The sequence below is a fragment of the Danio rerio genome, chromosome 3, assembly GCF_052040795.2.
Source record: "Danio rerio strain M-AB ecotype USA chromosome 3, GRCz13ab, whole genome shotgun sequence".
Classification (NCBI taxonomy): Eukaryota; Metazoa; Chordata; class Actinopteri; order Cypriniformes; family Danionidae; genus Danio; species Danio rerio.
This window is the reverse complement of record NC_141023.1, coordinates 40889683-40906165: the sequence shown is the minus strand read 5'-3', so window position 1 is coordinate 40906165 and position 16483 is coordinate 40889683. Positions and strand designations below refer to the sequence as shown.

Below are 16483 nucleotides of genomic sequence, written 5' to 3'. Positions count from 1 at the left end.
ATCTCTTTATGTTAATCTGTACTTAATCATGAAACAGCAAAAGGAGAACTAAGCAGAACCGAAGCTCATTCTAATTACACGTCAATATCGCTCGCCACAGAAGCGCGGACAGCCCTCTCGTTCCTAGTTCTGCCGAATTTATTTGTCTCTTCGCAGACATCTACGAAACTCTTTTGTAGGGATCTGTCTTGTAAATAGGTAATGACTGCTGCGCTTGTACTCGCGGTGTGTAGGAAGACGCTACAGGTCCCGCCGAGCTGGAAAACTAATCATAAGTTTCAAAGCATCCCCGAGTCGTGCTCAGCCTCTCAAGGGCTTCTTCGCGGTGGTCACGCCTGAGAAGAAAATCTCTTAGACAGCAGTGATGTGTAATTGAGGATGTCATCAATTAATCAAAAAATGAGGGAGGAGTATGCATGAGGAGATGGAGTCAGGAATGGAGATTTGCAATCCGTGCTTTCATCTGCGGAAATAAAAAGAAAACAATTCCATCCAGCCCACGTGGAGTCATGGAGTCTCAAAGCAACAGGTTCTCCATGGCACACCGCTGGTTTGAGATGGTAATTCTGCCTTAAAGTGGCACTGGGAAACTGGCACCTGATTTAATTGACTGTGATACACATCTGCCACTAAGTGACTTGCCTCCAAACTTTGAATTGATGGATGAAGTATGATGCGTTTGATTAATCATTAGGGCAGCGACAGCAGCTCTGACATCACTCTACAAGCATCTGAATAAAATAAACTCTTCCCAAAGGTATATTTAAAATGTATAATTTTATCATAACTGACTGTCACTCGGTTCCACAACGTTTTGACTTTTAGGCTGCTTTTTACACTGCATGGTTTAAGTGACTCAATTCGTTTTTTGGCAAAGAATGGATTCAGCCCATGTACGTGTAAGCAGAAAAAAAAAATCGCATGGATTCCGATTTACTCAAATAAGATTTAGGCCTTGATCATATGTGAAAATGTATCTGATATGAATCGGATCTGTGCCCTCGTGTCTGCAGTGTAAACAGGTAGATCGGATTTTCACCAATCAATGCGAATTACTCGTCATTAAAAACCGCAGTGAATGACCTCAACTCTGATGCTTTCATTTTAAAACAGACTTCAGCAGAGTCCCAAATATTAACTAAAAACTAAAAAAGCTTTTATATTGTTATTTAGCACAAGTATTTAAGCATGTTAATGAGAGAGAGACAGAGAGAGAGAGAGAGCAAAAGAGCGCAACATCTGCCACGTAACCAATATACACTAATATAAAACTGAAGCATCACGTTCATAAATAAAGCAATAGACTTTCCATTAAGATGCCTACTGGTTTAAAATGCTTAGATTAAAATAAGATATTAAAGATATTAAGCCAAATTTTCTGTCATAAACTATAGTAAAACAACTTGTCAAAAATATTTTTTTTAAGTGAAACCCTCCAAACAGATTAAATACATGATGAAGAAAAGTGTGCTCTTTTATTATCAGCTGTCAGTCAACGCCTGCTCTTTTTTTCCTGGCCATTGTGTTTTTGCCATGTGTAGCGTAAATGCAAACAATCAGAAACGAGTCACTTTTTAAAGATGCTGTAAGTGTGTCATCAAAAAAATCAGACAGTCACAAAATCGGAATTTACAATCAAGATCTGCAGTGTAAATGCAGCCATATTTGAAATAAACTATAGTCTGGGCTGATTTGGTGCTTACAATAGCTAATACCATAGCTAATTGTCACTCGACTTTTGACACACAATTTTTACTGGCCATAATTCTCTATTTAATATGAATAAAGTTGTCTGTTGATTAAAGTCTTGTAGCAGACCAGCCGTCTTCATTCGTTTAGTCGATATGCTTCTAATATGACCAGTGGGCATTTCATGGTCTTTTATAATCTTGACTTTAAAAATTGGTTCACCCAAACACAGAAAGGCACCTACTTCACCTTTTCAAGGCTGTACATCCTACAAACAGCACAGTACTTGATTTAATTGGCTGGATCAAATACCAGCCAAACTTGACCTAACTTTGACTTTCGGCTGTCTTTTATTTTGCTTTGTTTCCACTTGTTTTTCATCATCAAGTTTTCTTTTGTGTGTTGTTAACCGGGTTTGGTTTCACCTTTTATGTGCCAGCACTTAACTCCTCAGGTTCACTGCTCCACTTGGTGCTGTGTAGATTTCGCTATATATTTGCTGTAGATTTATGCTAATTATACATGTTGAAATCTTTAGTTAGTAATCTTTAGTTAGTTATCTTTAGTTAGTTATCCAATTATCTTGTTTATTTTGTGAAGTTAATTTCTAAACTCATTTCGGGAGGATCACGTGCTTATGATTGACCACGGCTGGTCCCGCATTAGCTATTGTCGGAAGGCAAATTATCATATGCTTTTGTTTATATGGCAAAACATGTCTTTTTTACCAAGAAAGTTCATACTAATTCCAAAGGCAGATACTGATAAGATCAGGGTCTGGTTAATATGTGTCTGGACTTTGGGGTTTTTTATGATGTGGTCACATTTTGATTGGTCAGATTGTATGTCTTAGTATTTGGGCTTTGGTCACATGGTCAAGAAAGATGCAAAATAGATGGTAAACTTTGCTTTGGCTCTTTTCTTGCTCTTTCTCTCTCACACACTCTCTCTCCCTCCCCTGTCTCTCTTTCTCTCTCAGTTAACTTTATTTTACTTCTAAGCTGGGTACATTTAATATCACATGTTTTATTTTAATCATTTCATATCATAATAATAGATATAATAAATAAATCAATAAATCAATAAATAAATTATAAATCATTTTATTTTTAAGTATTTGTGAATTATTTTTGATTTAACATCAACTCTTAATTGCTCTATATTGCAATACTATACAATCACATAATAGCAACTCTCTCACATTTTTAACTATTGTAGCTGCCCTTATCTCCATTTTTGGTATAAAATTGCAGAAGGATGGTTTGACTAGAAATGTAGAATTTTTCACCATCATACTTTTTAGTCAATCGACAGTACTACAATTCTACAGATGTAGTTTAACACCCATTCTTACACTATCATATTATTTACCAATTAGAAAAATCCAAAGTCACATAAGCAACCAGATTTTCTTACCTTAGTCATCTTCGCCTTGAAGAATGCCTGCATCCACCCCTACTCCTCCCTCTCTTTCCTAGATTAATCCATGACAGGGCAGCATGGTGGCTCAGTGGTTAGCATTGTCACCTCACAGTAAGGAGGTCACTGGTTCAAGTCCCGGCTGGGCAAGTTGGCGTTTACATGTTCTCCCCGTGCTCGTGGGGGTTTCCCCTGTGAACTCCAATTTCCTCCCACAGTCCAAAGAAATGCAGTATAAGTGAATTGAATAAACCAAATTGGCACAGTATATATGAGTGTTTTAGTACTGGGCATTCACCACATCACCATATGGTGCTTGCTATAGTTGGCGGTTCATTCTGCCGTGGCAACCACTAATAATCAATGAACAGGCCGAGCAAGCGAATTTGGGGAAGCTCTCGAGACCTACCTGAGCACATACTCCACTTTGATGAAACGGTGAAAGGGAAAGACCCCCAGGCTTGAGGATCTTCTGAGCTCAGGGCTCCCCCCCGGGACAGCATGCCAAACACGCTTTATCAATCATCAGCTAAGTGTGAACTCTTAAAGGTTAATTTTGGATTACTTTTAGGTTACTTTTACTTACTGCATGTGATATGATTTACTAGTCTTACCTTTATGGCTCTGACAGAACACTGTTTTATTAAGATGTTACTGTGCATCCGATACTACTCTTTTTACAGTCATATGTAAATAGTTTGAGCTTATTTGCCAATATATGATTGAAGGATAAGAAAAAAACACACACAAACTTCAAATAAATCAGGAAAGTGCTCAAAAATGGACAGATGAAACCGATTTTAAATACCTGGTGTAGATATTTTCAGCAAAAAGCTTTAATATCATGTGTTAAAATGTCCTACAAGACTTCCCTGGTCCTTTCGTGACCTTTTTCAGTGAACGCTTCCCTTTCACTTCTTCTCTGTTGCTCAAGTCTGGGCCTCAACAAACAGCTTTCTCACTTAGATACTAGCCTGTAGGTTTATTCCCACCAAGCGCAGTATTTCTGTCCATAATGACCCTTACTGCTCATTGATTCTCAGCTTGTGTCAGAATGAAGGATCAGGAACATTGAAAACGCTCAGGGCCCCATGAAACTCCCCCACACCAGCCATGTCCCATTCAAACCCAGGGCACAATGAGTTTCACGGCGAAGCTAGTTTTATGGAGCCCGATATACATCCGTTAAGCACTAATTAAAAAGCTGTCACTCTCCTGCGATAGTGGGATTTGTTAGGGTACCAGACTAATTGTCAATAATGGTTTAACATAGCTGTATTTCATTTGCATTGTTCCTCTCCGCAGAGCCATAACGTTGGAGAACCAGCTAGTGGTGCTGGCCACAGCCGCGTCAGACGCCGGGAGGTACTACGTCCAGGCCGTTAATGAGAAGAATGGAGAAAACAAGACAAGCCCATCTATTTACCTGAATGTGGCAGGTGAGTTGCATGCGGATGAATCTCACTAGATCATTTCTATTACCCTGAAGCTAATGTCACATGTTGCCAAGACAGAACTATCGACCAGACTTGGGAATTATGACCTTCGGTTTGTCCACTGCCTCTTTTGTTTTTGGCCCATGTGTTGTAGGCACGGTTTAGCATGCATGTTTTAGAAGCGTCTGCGGGTTGGCATGCAGATGCAAGGTACCTGTAATTCCCATTCCCTCAGGGGGCCGTTTAATGCGCTCCATTCATCAGAGAGGAAGGACATCAGTGGAATGACACAGAGAATCTGTTTGTTCCAGTGACACACTTGGATCTGCTAGCTGGATGTTGTTTGGTCGCTGTTGTCGTAGCCGCTTTGGCAGGTGGCTCCAGAGCGTTGTCTGCTTTCATAATGCGTCCCATTCATGCACATATAGCCACTGGCGGTCTGTCAGAAGAGGCACAGAATGTGTTCGGTATAAAAGTTACAGCTGATTTGATATGAATTAATTTTTGTTTTAATCAGTTTTACCTGCTAATTTGAGCAATTCAGATGTGCTGTTGGTGCTGACTGCATACAGGCTTTGCTCTTTAGGTCTAAGTGGTCAAAATTGATGTTACTGTGACACAGTTACATTCAGTTCTTACCAAAATATGGTCAAAAAGGCACAAGGGAGCATAAATTAAATAAGCCTCTAGCAAAAAATAACCTGTCATTATCAGCGTACCCTTTCAAACCAATTAGATCGTTGGTATTGGTTTAGTGCGTCATCAAGCCTGCTTGTGGCTTGTTTTAGGGGAATAAAAGGGATAAATGGTTGTGATGAAGGAGCAGAGTCTTGAGGTAGCGTGAGTTCATTAATTTAAAGATGTTTATTTGTCAGACTGTAGATACACACAAGTTGTTATGGTTGATTTATTTATTTATTTATTTCTGCTACCAAGGAAAAAATCTATATTTTCAATTTATTTGATCAAAAAACAATAATATTGTTAAATATTTTTACAATTTAAAATAATTACTGTTTATTTTAATATATATTATAAAATCTAATTTATTCTTTTGATGTCAAAGCTATATTTTCTGCATTATTACTCCCAGTATTTGGTGTCACATAATCCTCCTGAAACATGTTCTTATTGTTATTTTGAGAGCAGTTGTGAAAATGTAACGTTTAAAAAGAAAATGAATTTTTTTATAATACTTTATACTTTATTTTATTTTTGCTGTCACTTTTATTCAATTTATTGCACATTTAGAATTAAGCAAAATGAAAATGTGTGTGCTTGTGTTTAATTTATTTTTGATGCTTAGATTACCCTTGTGTTTTATGTAATTTGTAAAAAGCACAAATAATTCAGGTACACTGTTAAATGTAATTGTATGCATTAAAAGGAATTCATTCTGCATATATTGTGGTAATTTTATATTAGATGGCACCTATGATGAAAATCAAGCTGTTTGGACAGAATTGTGTGTAGGTGTATTGTGTGCACTGTCCTACTGGAGTGATATAAACACTCCAAACACTGATAAAAACAAGATATAAGTTTCTTTTTTCGAATTTCCTGACGTTAAAATAGGATCCAAATCCCAGTGATTTTGAGGCCCACTGTAACATCACGTAGGAGTGCAGTTTTCCCCACCCACGGAATTGATTGACAGGCGCCATCTTTCTCTAATAACATGCATACACATCTACAAAAAAAATTGCAAAGAAACTGGGATTTAAATATTTGTTTCAACTCTCTGTGATTTTTATAAGTTTTAAAGGTTGAGAACGTAAAACAGAGCATTTAAAAAAAAAAGAGATAAAATAAAGAGAGCAAATTTTTTATCTAATTCTTAACCGCTATAATCACCACGGCTGCATGGTGTCAGTAAACGTGTGTTTGTGTATACTGCAAACATTATTTGTATGTGACTCATCATTTCAGAAAGGCTTGAATAAACTCCACTATAATTACATCAAATAAACTTACTTGGTATTTTTGATTAATAAGCTGTATTTCAGCTTTATCTGTGTCTGTCTCTGTAACGCAGGAGACGCTGACATGCACATGGGAATGGTGGGCAAGGAGAAGCAGCTCATTTGCATTTAAAGTCACAGGCTACAAAAACAGTTACACTGTACTCAGACACCAAAATGGGCATATTCTGAATGAATGAATAATCTAATGGGTATTTTGAGCTGAAACTTTACAGACACATTCTGGAAACACTGAAGGCTTGTCTTACATATTGTAAAAAGGGAAAATAGATGCCCTTTAATCATTTATAAATGCAGCACATGTAGCATTTAAAGAGCATTGCATAGTGTTTTTATTATTATTTTTATTATATAAAAGTTTTAGATATCATACAGGAGAAAATAACGTGTAAATCTTTAATACCACATGATGGAGAATAAATGATGAGGTAATTTTCATATTTGGGTGAAACATCCCTTTAATGATTGCTAGTCTTAGCATGTCAAAATAAATATCTACTTACTGTAGTATCATCCACCTAATTCAACCTCTAGTGAGTGTCTGTGATATTTTTCCCCCTCCTCACGCTGTGTTTCACGTCAATGACCTTGGGGAACTGGCAGTGAACTATAATTTGATGTGAGATGAAGGAACATGGAAGCAGCATTACTTTTTCAAAACCAGATGAAACCAACTTGATTTAAAGAGTATAAATGAGCAGGAGGCTGGAGGCCGCTAATAAAGAGAGAGCGACGCTGAGCTTCTGCACCAACTGTGGAGTTAATAATTCAATTGAATTATGAGTTTTAATATCCTGATGAATGGGGTGCATTTAAACTAGTTTCAGTAAAAGCCTTTAACATGCTTCGTTCCTCATTTGCTTTTCAGCAGTTCCGGTTCGCAGATTATCACATCAGATGATTAGACTGAAATTTGTGAATGCTGTAGAGATAACGTACAATCGCCTTCTTCATAATGGGCCTGTATCACTTTGTATAGCTCTGTCAGGGATTTGTTAGGTTGCGATGATACTTTTTTCGACGCGCTTGAAATTAAGCAGTTAATTAATTTCCCCATTGAAGTGCAAATTCCCCTGATATTTGAGGAACAATGGTGCCGAGCGCAGATGAAGGGGTCTATCATCATGTGGCATTTATGCCCGAAGTCTCATTGTTCACATCACGTTCTCGAGAAGTAAACACGGAAAGACACAGACAAGGAAATAAAGAGCATCCGGTGGGTAGCAGTCTCCCGAAAACCTTTTAAGTTATACTTACAAACGGCAGAAGAAAGCTTCCACTGCCCTTAATATGCGTTAAGCACAATTCAAATGTCAAGACTGCCCTAGTGGCATTTCCTCCTTTTCAAAAATTACCCAGCATTCACCTCAGAGCGGCAAGGCAAGTGCTGTGAACGAAGCGAAGAAAAAATGACGAAGCTCTGAAGAATCATGACCTTGGTCTCATTGTAATTAGCTCTGCTCGCTTGCTAAGGCAAGTGTCAGATCTGTAGGCCTCCATATGAGCTTAGGAACATTTGCAGTATGCCCAACGATTGAGATTCCTTTAACTATCCGTGTAACGTTATGCGACCTTAAACTGTATTGCTTGTTAAGAAAGGATGTGCTATTATTCTTCCTTTTTTATTTTTTTTGGCAGTTTTGACAGTAATGACAATAAAGTAGATGAAGATATCCTAAAGATCTGCATTGAAGACATATATACTTACCGGCCACTTTATTAGGTACACCTTACTAGTGCCGGGTTGGACCCACTTTTACCTTCAGAATTGCCTTAATCGTTTGTGTCATAGATTCAACAAGATACTGGAAATATTCCTCTTTGATTTTGGTCTATATTGACATGATAGTATCACACAGTTGCTGCAGATTTGTCAAGACTCATCAGACCAGGCAATGTTTTTCCAATCTTCTATTGTCCAATCTTGGTGAGTCTGTGCAAATTGTAGCCTCAGTTTCCTGTTCTTAGCTGACAGAAGTGGCACGTGGTGTGGTCTTCTGTTGCTGTAGCCCATTGCCTCAAGGTTAGATGTGTTGTGCATTCAGAGATGCTCTTCTGCAAATCTCGGTTGTAACAAGTGATTCTTTGAGTTACTGTTGCCTTTATATCATCTCGAACCAGTTTGGCCATTCTCCTCTGACCTCTGGCATCAACAAGGCATTTGTGCCCACAGAACTGCCGCTCACTGGATATTTTCTCTTTTTTAGACCATTCTCTGTAAGCCCTAGAGATGGTTGTGCATGAAATCCCAGTAGATCAGCAGTTTCTGAAATACTCAAAACATCCTGTCTGGCACCAACAACCATGCCACATTCGAAGTCACTTAAATCACCTTTCTTCCCCATTCTGATGCTCGGTTTGAACTGTCTACTTGCCTAACTGCATTGAATTGCAGCTATGTGATTGGCTGATTAGAAATTTGCGTTAACGAGCAGTTGGACAGGTGTGATAAAGTGGCCGATGAGTATATATAGATTATTTCCGCAATGTATGTTCCCCTATCCACCAGGTTCTTTTTCTTTAGAAAGGAAAAAAAAAACATGTAGTAATAAAATATTTAGCCACTTATTTAAGATTTAAACTTTCAGAATTTATCAGATTTGTGGGGTTTGAGTATTTACATTTTGAAGTGAATTAAATGAATTATTGGGCGTCTTGATTGAAGTATTAGGGGCCATTCACACAACATCCAATATGCTAATTTCCATAGTTTTAATATGAAAACGCACTTAACAGCGATTAATGATGATATGCTGTGTCAAATATAAATGTTTCAACTTTTACACATAGTGCGTCCGAAATCTCCTATTAATCAGTAGGTACAGCATTTGAATTAAATGTACTACTCGACTGTTAGAAAAGTATGTTCCAAACAGTATGAATGTCAGTAGTATGAATAGAAGTTGAAGGGAAGCCATTTTGTCATCATCACGTGACCTTCATGAATTCTCTCGCGGTGCTTCATGGCATAGAATATAGGGTCCATCTGATGAGCACTGTAGAATCTTGCCAGAAGTAGTCTTGCGGGTAATTCTTGCATACTGATTTTCGAATTCTATGACATCAGACATACTACTCGGCTCACATACTGTTTTTAGCGTGCTATATATTATGGAAGTATGCGATTTCAGATGCAGCTAGTGCCTCTCACCATTGTCACTTTCAAAGCAATTGACCAATCATAAGAAACAGGGCAACTGTTGCAAGTTGCAGTAGCAAGTTGGCATGACAGCTGTTACTATATATATATATATATATATATATATATATATATATATATATATATATATATATATATATATATATATATATATATATATATATATATAATTTATTTTTTTTTTTTACTTTTTTTGATGCAAACACATATTCTGTGAGAATAGCCCCTTACTGGTAGATAAAATAAATGACAATGCAATGCATCCATAGATGAAAATTATGCATATATCTCTGCTTATGCTAATATAACTTTTACTTTTCTGAAGAGTTAAAAAAAAACTTCCGTCATCCTTGTCTTTTCTGGCCCACAGTGCCTTGCATAATGATTAAAATTCAAATGTATGTCTGCCAAAAATGTTGGCACAATACTACATGAATGTTTGATATTTACAGCAATCTAACTTTTTCATTTTGCTTACATCTGATTGACAGATAAACCGCATACTGGATCAGTGTAGTTTATTTGACAAAGGTTTTCTTTTTGTAACTACAGTACATCCAGTTAAACAGTTACATCAATAAAAGAAGGATCAGCTTTATAATTCAAGAGTTTTAAGCTGAGTTTTGCTTAATCTAAGCAATAAAAAAAAATGTCCTGAATGAATATTTAGATTCTATTAAACTGTGTTTGTTTTATTTTTGCTAAAATTGTGCTCCTTTGGGATCCACGAAATGTTCAGTAGTAATCAGAATCAGTTTTATTGCCAAGTGTGCTTCACCAACAAGGAATTTGTTTTGACCACAGAAGCTTCCAGTGTACATAAGTGACAAGTGACAACACTAAATAAATATGAAAAAAAAGGCAGATAAACGATGCAGTCAACTATTACTTTATTAGCTCATTCAAACGAGGTGTCCAACGAGACCCCATTATGTTACCGCATCAGCTAAACTCTCTTTCTATTTTTTTTTCTTTTGTTATTAGTTCCAGAGGACAAACTTGCAAATAACACCACTTTTCTCCAGTCTACCTCCGATAGGTGCACCTCCAATTCACTTTCAGTTCAAAGTTTTTCTGTTTGCTTGCTTTTGCCATTGCTTCTTCATTTGGTTTTGCCAAAGTAGAGTCATTAGCATATTCATAGGGGAGAGGAGGCAGGGAGGGGTTTTGCACTCGTGCATGTTGCGCTCAGTTTCACGTTCATTCGGATGTACAAAGAGAATTCGTGCGTGATTCGGCGTACGTAGTGTTTCATACATCTGAATTTTTTACTGCGTACACACATATACAGCTTTGTGCGTACGGAATGTTTTAGTGACTGTGGAGGCCATTTGAGTACAGTGAACTCATTGTCATGTTCAAAAAACCAGTCTAAAATGATTTGCACTTTATTACGGCGTTATCCTGCTTGAAGTAGCCATCAGAAGATAGATACACTGTGGTCAACAAAGTGATTGACATGGTCAGCAACAATACTCAGGTGGGCTGTGGCATTTACATGATGCTCAATTAGTACTAATTGGCCCAAATTGTGCAAGACAATATTTTCCACACCATTACACCATTACCACCATCCTAAACTGTGGATTAAATTTGCAAAACAAGCAGTTAAACAGGTGTACCTAATAAAGTGGCCGGTGAGTGTATATGTAAACAAAAGGAAAAATATTATTAACTAACGGTGAGTAAAGTAACAGCAATACTGTGGGTGAACTATCCCTTTAGAGTCATTGGATTGTGATCGGCTGTCAGTGTTTTTATTGTTCAAAAGAAGGAAAGATGCTGTTCAGAAGTGATTCCAGCAATATCATTCTTCAGTGTCATTACAGTTCAAGCTGTAGTGTAGACTCAGATCTTCAGCAGCTTTTCTAAAAGTTCATCCCTTTACTTTATTGATTCATTTTCCATTCAGAGACAGTTTTCACCCTCATTGACTGCCACAAGAAACTGACAACAATTGCAGAAGAGTCCCTTACGATTGCTTAAAGGTGATCATCCATCCGTTCATAAATGAATTATTGTGCGCCGCAGTGAAAAGCTTTTGTCAGATGTGACATGGATTCCATTTGGTGGCGTCTCCCTCCGGCTCAACGCTGTCGCACTTTCATTATCCCTCACACCTGGCTTTAGAAAGGTCAGCCCGGTTGAAAAAGCAACCTTGGAGCATGTGATCAAGTCTGATTAATTGATAACACTCAAGAGAGTGTGCTGTCACAATCCAATACCAAGCACAGGGCGTGATTTCAGTTGGCCGGTGTAAAGGGTCACTCGAGGGTTACCGTTTCAACAGCAGTGTGCGTGCGGAGATTGTTTTTCATTAGTGGAGTTGAGATTAAAAATGCATTCTTTCTCAGACGATTCTAGATCAATGTATAAAGATTTATCTTTTGTTTTCTCATTAGTTAAAGGATTAGTTCACATCCAGAATAAAAATGTCCTGATGTTTTACTTGCCTTTTTAATGTTAAAGTGTTAGTTTGTCCAAAAAATTTTGTTCTGTTATTAATTACCATCATGTAGTTTCAAACCACTGAAGCTTTACTGAGGAGAAGAACAAAGTTGAATAAAGTTGTTATTTTTGTTTAAATTCTCACAAATTCTCGCTACATTATCTGAATGGATGCATATGGTTTGTTTTGAGTTTTATTTTGGTCATGCTGTTGCCTATGGAGAATGAGAGAGCTCTCAGATTTCATCTAAATTATCTTAATTTGTGTTCTGAAGATGAACGAAGGTCTCAGGTGTGAATAATTATTAGCATTATTTTAATTTTTGAGTGAGCTAACTTTTACATTTTTATATATTTTTTTATCTTTATTAAGTCGAAAACAAATCAAAGATTTTTGAGGGAAACATTTCATAATTTTAGCTGGCACAGTGGCTCAGTGGTTAGCACTGTCGCCTCAGTCAGTTGGCATTTCTATGTGGAGTTTGCATGTTCTCCCCGTGTTGTCGTGGGTTTCCTCTGGGTGCTCCAGTTTCCCCCAAAGTCCAAAGACATGCGCTATAGGTGAATTGGGTAAGCTAGTAAGCTATTGGCCGTAGTGCATGTGTGTGAATGAGTTTGTATGGGTGTTTCCCAGTACTGGGTTACGGTTGGAAAGGCATTCATTCACTGTGTAAAACTTATGCTAGATAAGTTGGTGGTTCATTCCGCAGATGAATAAAAGGACTAAGCTGCAGGAAAATGAATGAATGAATGAATGAATGAATGAATAAATAAAGTTGAGCGAAGATCTCAGGTGATTGGAATGACATATGGGTAATTATTAGTATCATTTTAATTTTCAGGAGAACTAACTCTTTATTTTTAAAAACAAATCAACATTTTTGAGGAAAACATTTCATAATATTTCACCATCAAGTGGACTCCTATGGTGCTCAGTGGTTTGAACTTCCAATTTGCAGTTTCTACGTAGTGATTGATATTTGGTTGATTTTAGGTTGGACGTTTTCTGATCCCCATAGAAAATCCACATTATTACTTTACACCACTGATGATAAGTAAATAATGTAGTATTGAGTGAACCATCCCTTTAGCATCCTATTTGATGAGGTTAAGTAAATTATTAAGATTTCTTTGGTCACACTTTATTTTGATGGTCCGTTTGCTGGATTTAAGTTACATTGCATCTACATGCCAACTAATTCTCATTAAATTATAAGTAGACTGCTAGGTTGGGGTTAGGGTTAGTGTAAGTTAAAATACTTGTGTCTACTAATACTCAAATCGACCATCAAAATAAAGTTTTACCTTTTTTATTACTCTGAAAGTGAACAAATCCTTTAAGATTGTTCTTTTTTTAAACACGCTTGTATTACTGTTGGTGAGATGAGCAATTTTTCAGTCTTGTATGCAGAATCTGTTCACAGATGCGACGAGAATCATTCTGGTATTGCTTTGCGACTCCCTGCAACGAATCAAATCTAGAGAGGCTTAACGATTCTTACACCTGCCCTTTAGCGGTGGCTGAATTTATTGGACCATATTGTCTTATAAACGCGTGGACGTGGTTCCTCTGATACAGATGATTTATCTGAATGCGCTCTGCCTGTCGTTCTCCCTGGCAAAGGCAGCATTTTAACTCTCACAGCAGCTTGATTTATTCCAAAGGAAATAGGCTTCGACTAACCAGCTCAGTCATTATTTGCCGTTACTAATGATCTCATTTGGAGGCAACCGTGTGCTTGGTTCTGTTTCATTTCTCCTGGCTGAAATAATCCAGCCTTTTAAAACAGAGCTGGCACTTCTGCAGAGATGTGTCCATTGTGTGATGTGTCTGCGGTTAAATGACATCGAGACTAGCCATCAAAATGCATTTCTACAGGTGGCTTTCCAGGCTTGTTTTCATCGAACTTGGCAAAGTCGTGCTCTGCATTCATGAAAATACATTACACGCTAGGGCTGGAGAGACACATTCTGTTGCTCTCATTTGGACCACATTTGGGAGGCGTCATGACATGGATGTTCTGAAATACATTACTTATTTGATAATACATTTTATCATCCTTAAATCAACCTATAAAAAATAACAGCTAGTGACATCATATGCTACTGCAATGAATGCAAGATTGCATTATGTTGGTCAGAAAAAACAACATACACTGCAAAAAAGGATTTTCTTACTTTACTGTCTTGTTTTGAGAAATAATAGGCCAAAATTAGGTGAGCGTTTCCCTAAAACAAGCAAAATAATCTAACAATGGGGTATGAAAAATATTCTTATGTCAAAGAGAAAAACAAGATTATTTTTCAAACCCAATACTCATACAAGAATTTGTATATATTTGGGCTAGAAAGAAGACAAATTTAAGAGAGAAAAGCATTTTTTGCAGCATATTTATATTTTAAATAAATGCTATTCTTCCTATTCATCCTAAAAATGTATAATGATCTTCACAAATGTATTTAGCAGCAAATCAGCATATCTGAATGATTTGTGAGTAGGGCTGGGCTGATAAAACGGTATCTATTTATTGACCAAACACTATTGTCAATGATGATAAAAAAAAGAAGTATTAAAGCAACAATAAACAATAAAGCTCTATTAAATGTGGCTGCTTAATGCGTGCTTTTTATGTGCAGCATGAACGGACTCCGGTTGGGTTTCACCAACTTGGGTCAGAATAACAACACACGTAAAATGAGTGCAGTAGTGAAGAGAATGTAAATAAAAAAAATATGTTAGGATGTCACCAGAGTGGCTTTTTGGTTTCTTTTCTTGTGCATCCCAGCCACTAGCTCCCCATCTGAAAGAGTTTTTAGCATCAGGGTAATGTAGTCATTCAACTTCACAATTAGTTGCAGTATGTATTTAAATAATTATGGTTGATTCTTTTACTTATATCATAGTTTGTTTTGTTAATAGAGTTTGTGGATTACTGTGTGATTATTATAGACACTTTACAGATGCTGACCTACGTATCTTAAAATTTGCTTTGATTGTTCAGCGTTTTTACTTTGTCATTGCACATGCTTTTTAAAATTTTAAGCTTGAGCCTCTTTAACACTTATGTTTATTTTATTAACAGACATAAGCGACAATATTTATTTGTTTAATTTTTTGTTTTTGACTATTAAAATTATTTTCCTTAGTAATGTTTGTAAATTAATATAAAATGGTTTTAAAAATTCCTAATATTCCTAAATGGATTGTAAAAAATATTCAACAATTATCAATACCGAATGATATGAAGCATGATATTATGATAATTTTTTTTTTCTGTATCGCCCAGCCATATTTCTAAGGATCACTAATTTATTCAAATAACTGCATCATTTGGTGAGGTGAGCTTTCTGTATAATACTTTTCTCAAAACCATGAATGCATTTTGCCTACACCACACTTTTTGGAGACTTTAAATCAAGAACATATTTGCCAGTGAAGCAAGAAAAATCATCCCTGTTTTGTTTTCATGCCCTATTGATAAATGACTTTTCCTTGTTTTCCAGTCTAGACTATTTCATATTTCTCTAAAAACAGTATTGTGTTGCTTTCTCAGCTTAATGTACATTGTTTAAAATGTTTTATGAAAAGAATTTAGAAAAAGAAACAAACAATCTGAGTGCAATTTATTCCATAATCATCTTAACAAATGCCATTAGCTGTATACTTGTTTTATTTTAATGAGCAGTATTAATGATAAAAATAGCTGATTTAAAAAACTACACCTAGCATTTATGTGACATGTTTTATGCTAATTATTATTATTATTATTATTATTATTTTGACAACATTCTAACTTTAAATTCTTACAGTATATGAAGAGATCTATTTGTGTGATGCCCGCATAAAGCATTCACATCAGTCCTGCATCAGGGTTTATGATGTTTAGGATGCTGCTGTTGAAGGCAGCTGTTTATGTAGGCAGAGAACAGCAGGAGAGCTCATATAGTCTAAAGATTAACACCAACACTGAATGCAGAGAAGGGTTTAAATCTCTGAATTATTATTATATTTTTTTCTTCTGCTTCTTATGGATTTCATTTTGGGAGAAAAGATGCTTTGCTCTCTGGCCTCTTATGTGAGCAGATATTGAAATGGACGTAGTGGTCCGCTCAGGTATCCCACAGGCCCCTGAAGAAAATTCCTTTCAAGGAAATCTAACTGTGTTTCTAAGCCCAGCTGCCTTTTATCATTTTGGATTTGTGAAACTAAGAGAAACACTTAAGCTTTAGGTTGGAAAATCAGTCAGAGTTTCATTCTCAAAATGCTTGTTTATGGGTAGTGAAAAGCGTAGTGAAAGCTGTGTAGTCTGCATCATCAAATCAGTCTACATCTAGGTACAGTGTACCAG

General features: G+C 36.6%; 1 protein-coding gene and 1 long non-coding RNA gene across 7 annotated transcripts in view; one reads left to right on the top strand and one right to left on the bottom strand.

Moving 5' to 3' along the window:
• sdk1a (sidekick cell adhesion molecule 1a) overlaps window positions 1–16483 on the top strand; it is a 534220-nt gene that overhangs the window by 280652 nt on the left and 237085 nt on the right. For all 6 annotated transcript variants that reach the window (XR_015481051.1, XR_015481050.1, XM_087244896.1 and 3 more), the window contains exon 5: window positions 4414–4547. Coding sequence is in view for 4 of the 6 variants with exons in the window: in XM_087244896.1 (XP_087101022.1) it covers window positions 4414–4547 (134 nt within the window). In the remaining 2 variants the exon portion in view is untranslated. The remainder of the gene's footprint in view (window positions 1–4413; window positions 4548–16483) is intronic.
• LOC147845986 (uncharacterized) lies at window positions 6155–9970 on the bottom strand. The gene is made up of 3 exons (XR_015481106.1): window positions 9875–9970; window positions 7539–9764; window positions 6155–7028 (listed from the first exon to the last, which is right to left on the bottom strand). It is a non-coding gene; the product is annotated as an uncharacterized LOC147845986 (long non-coding RNA).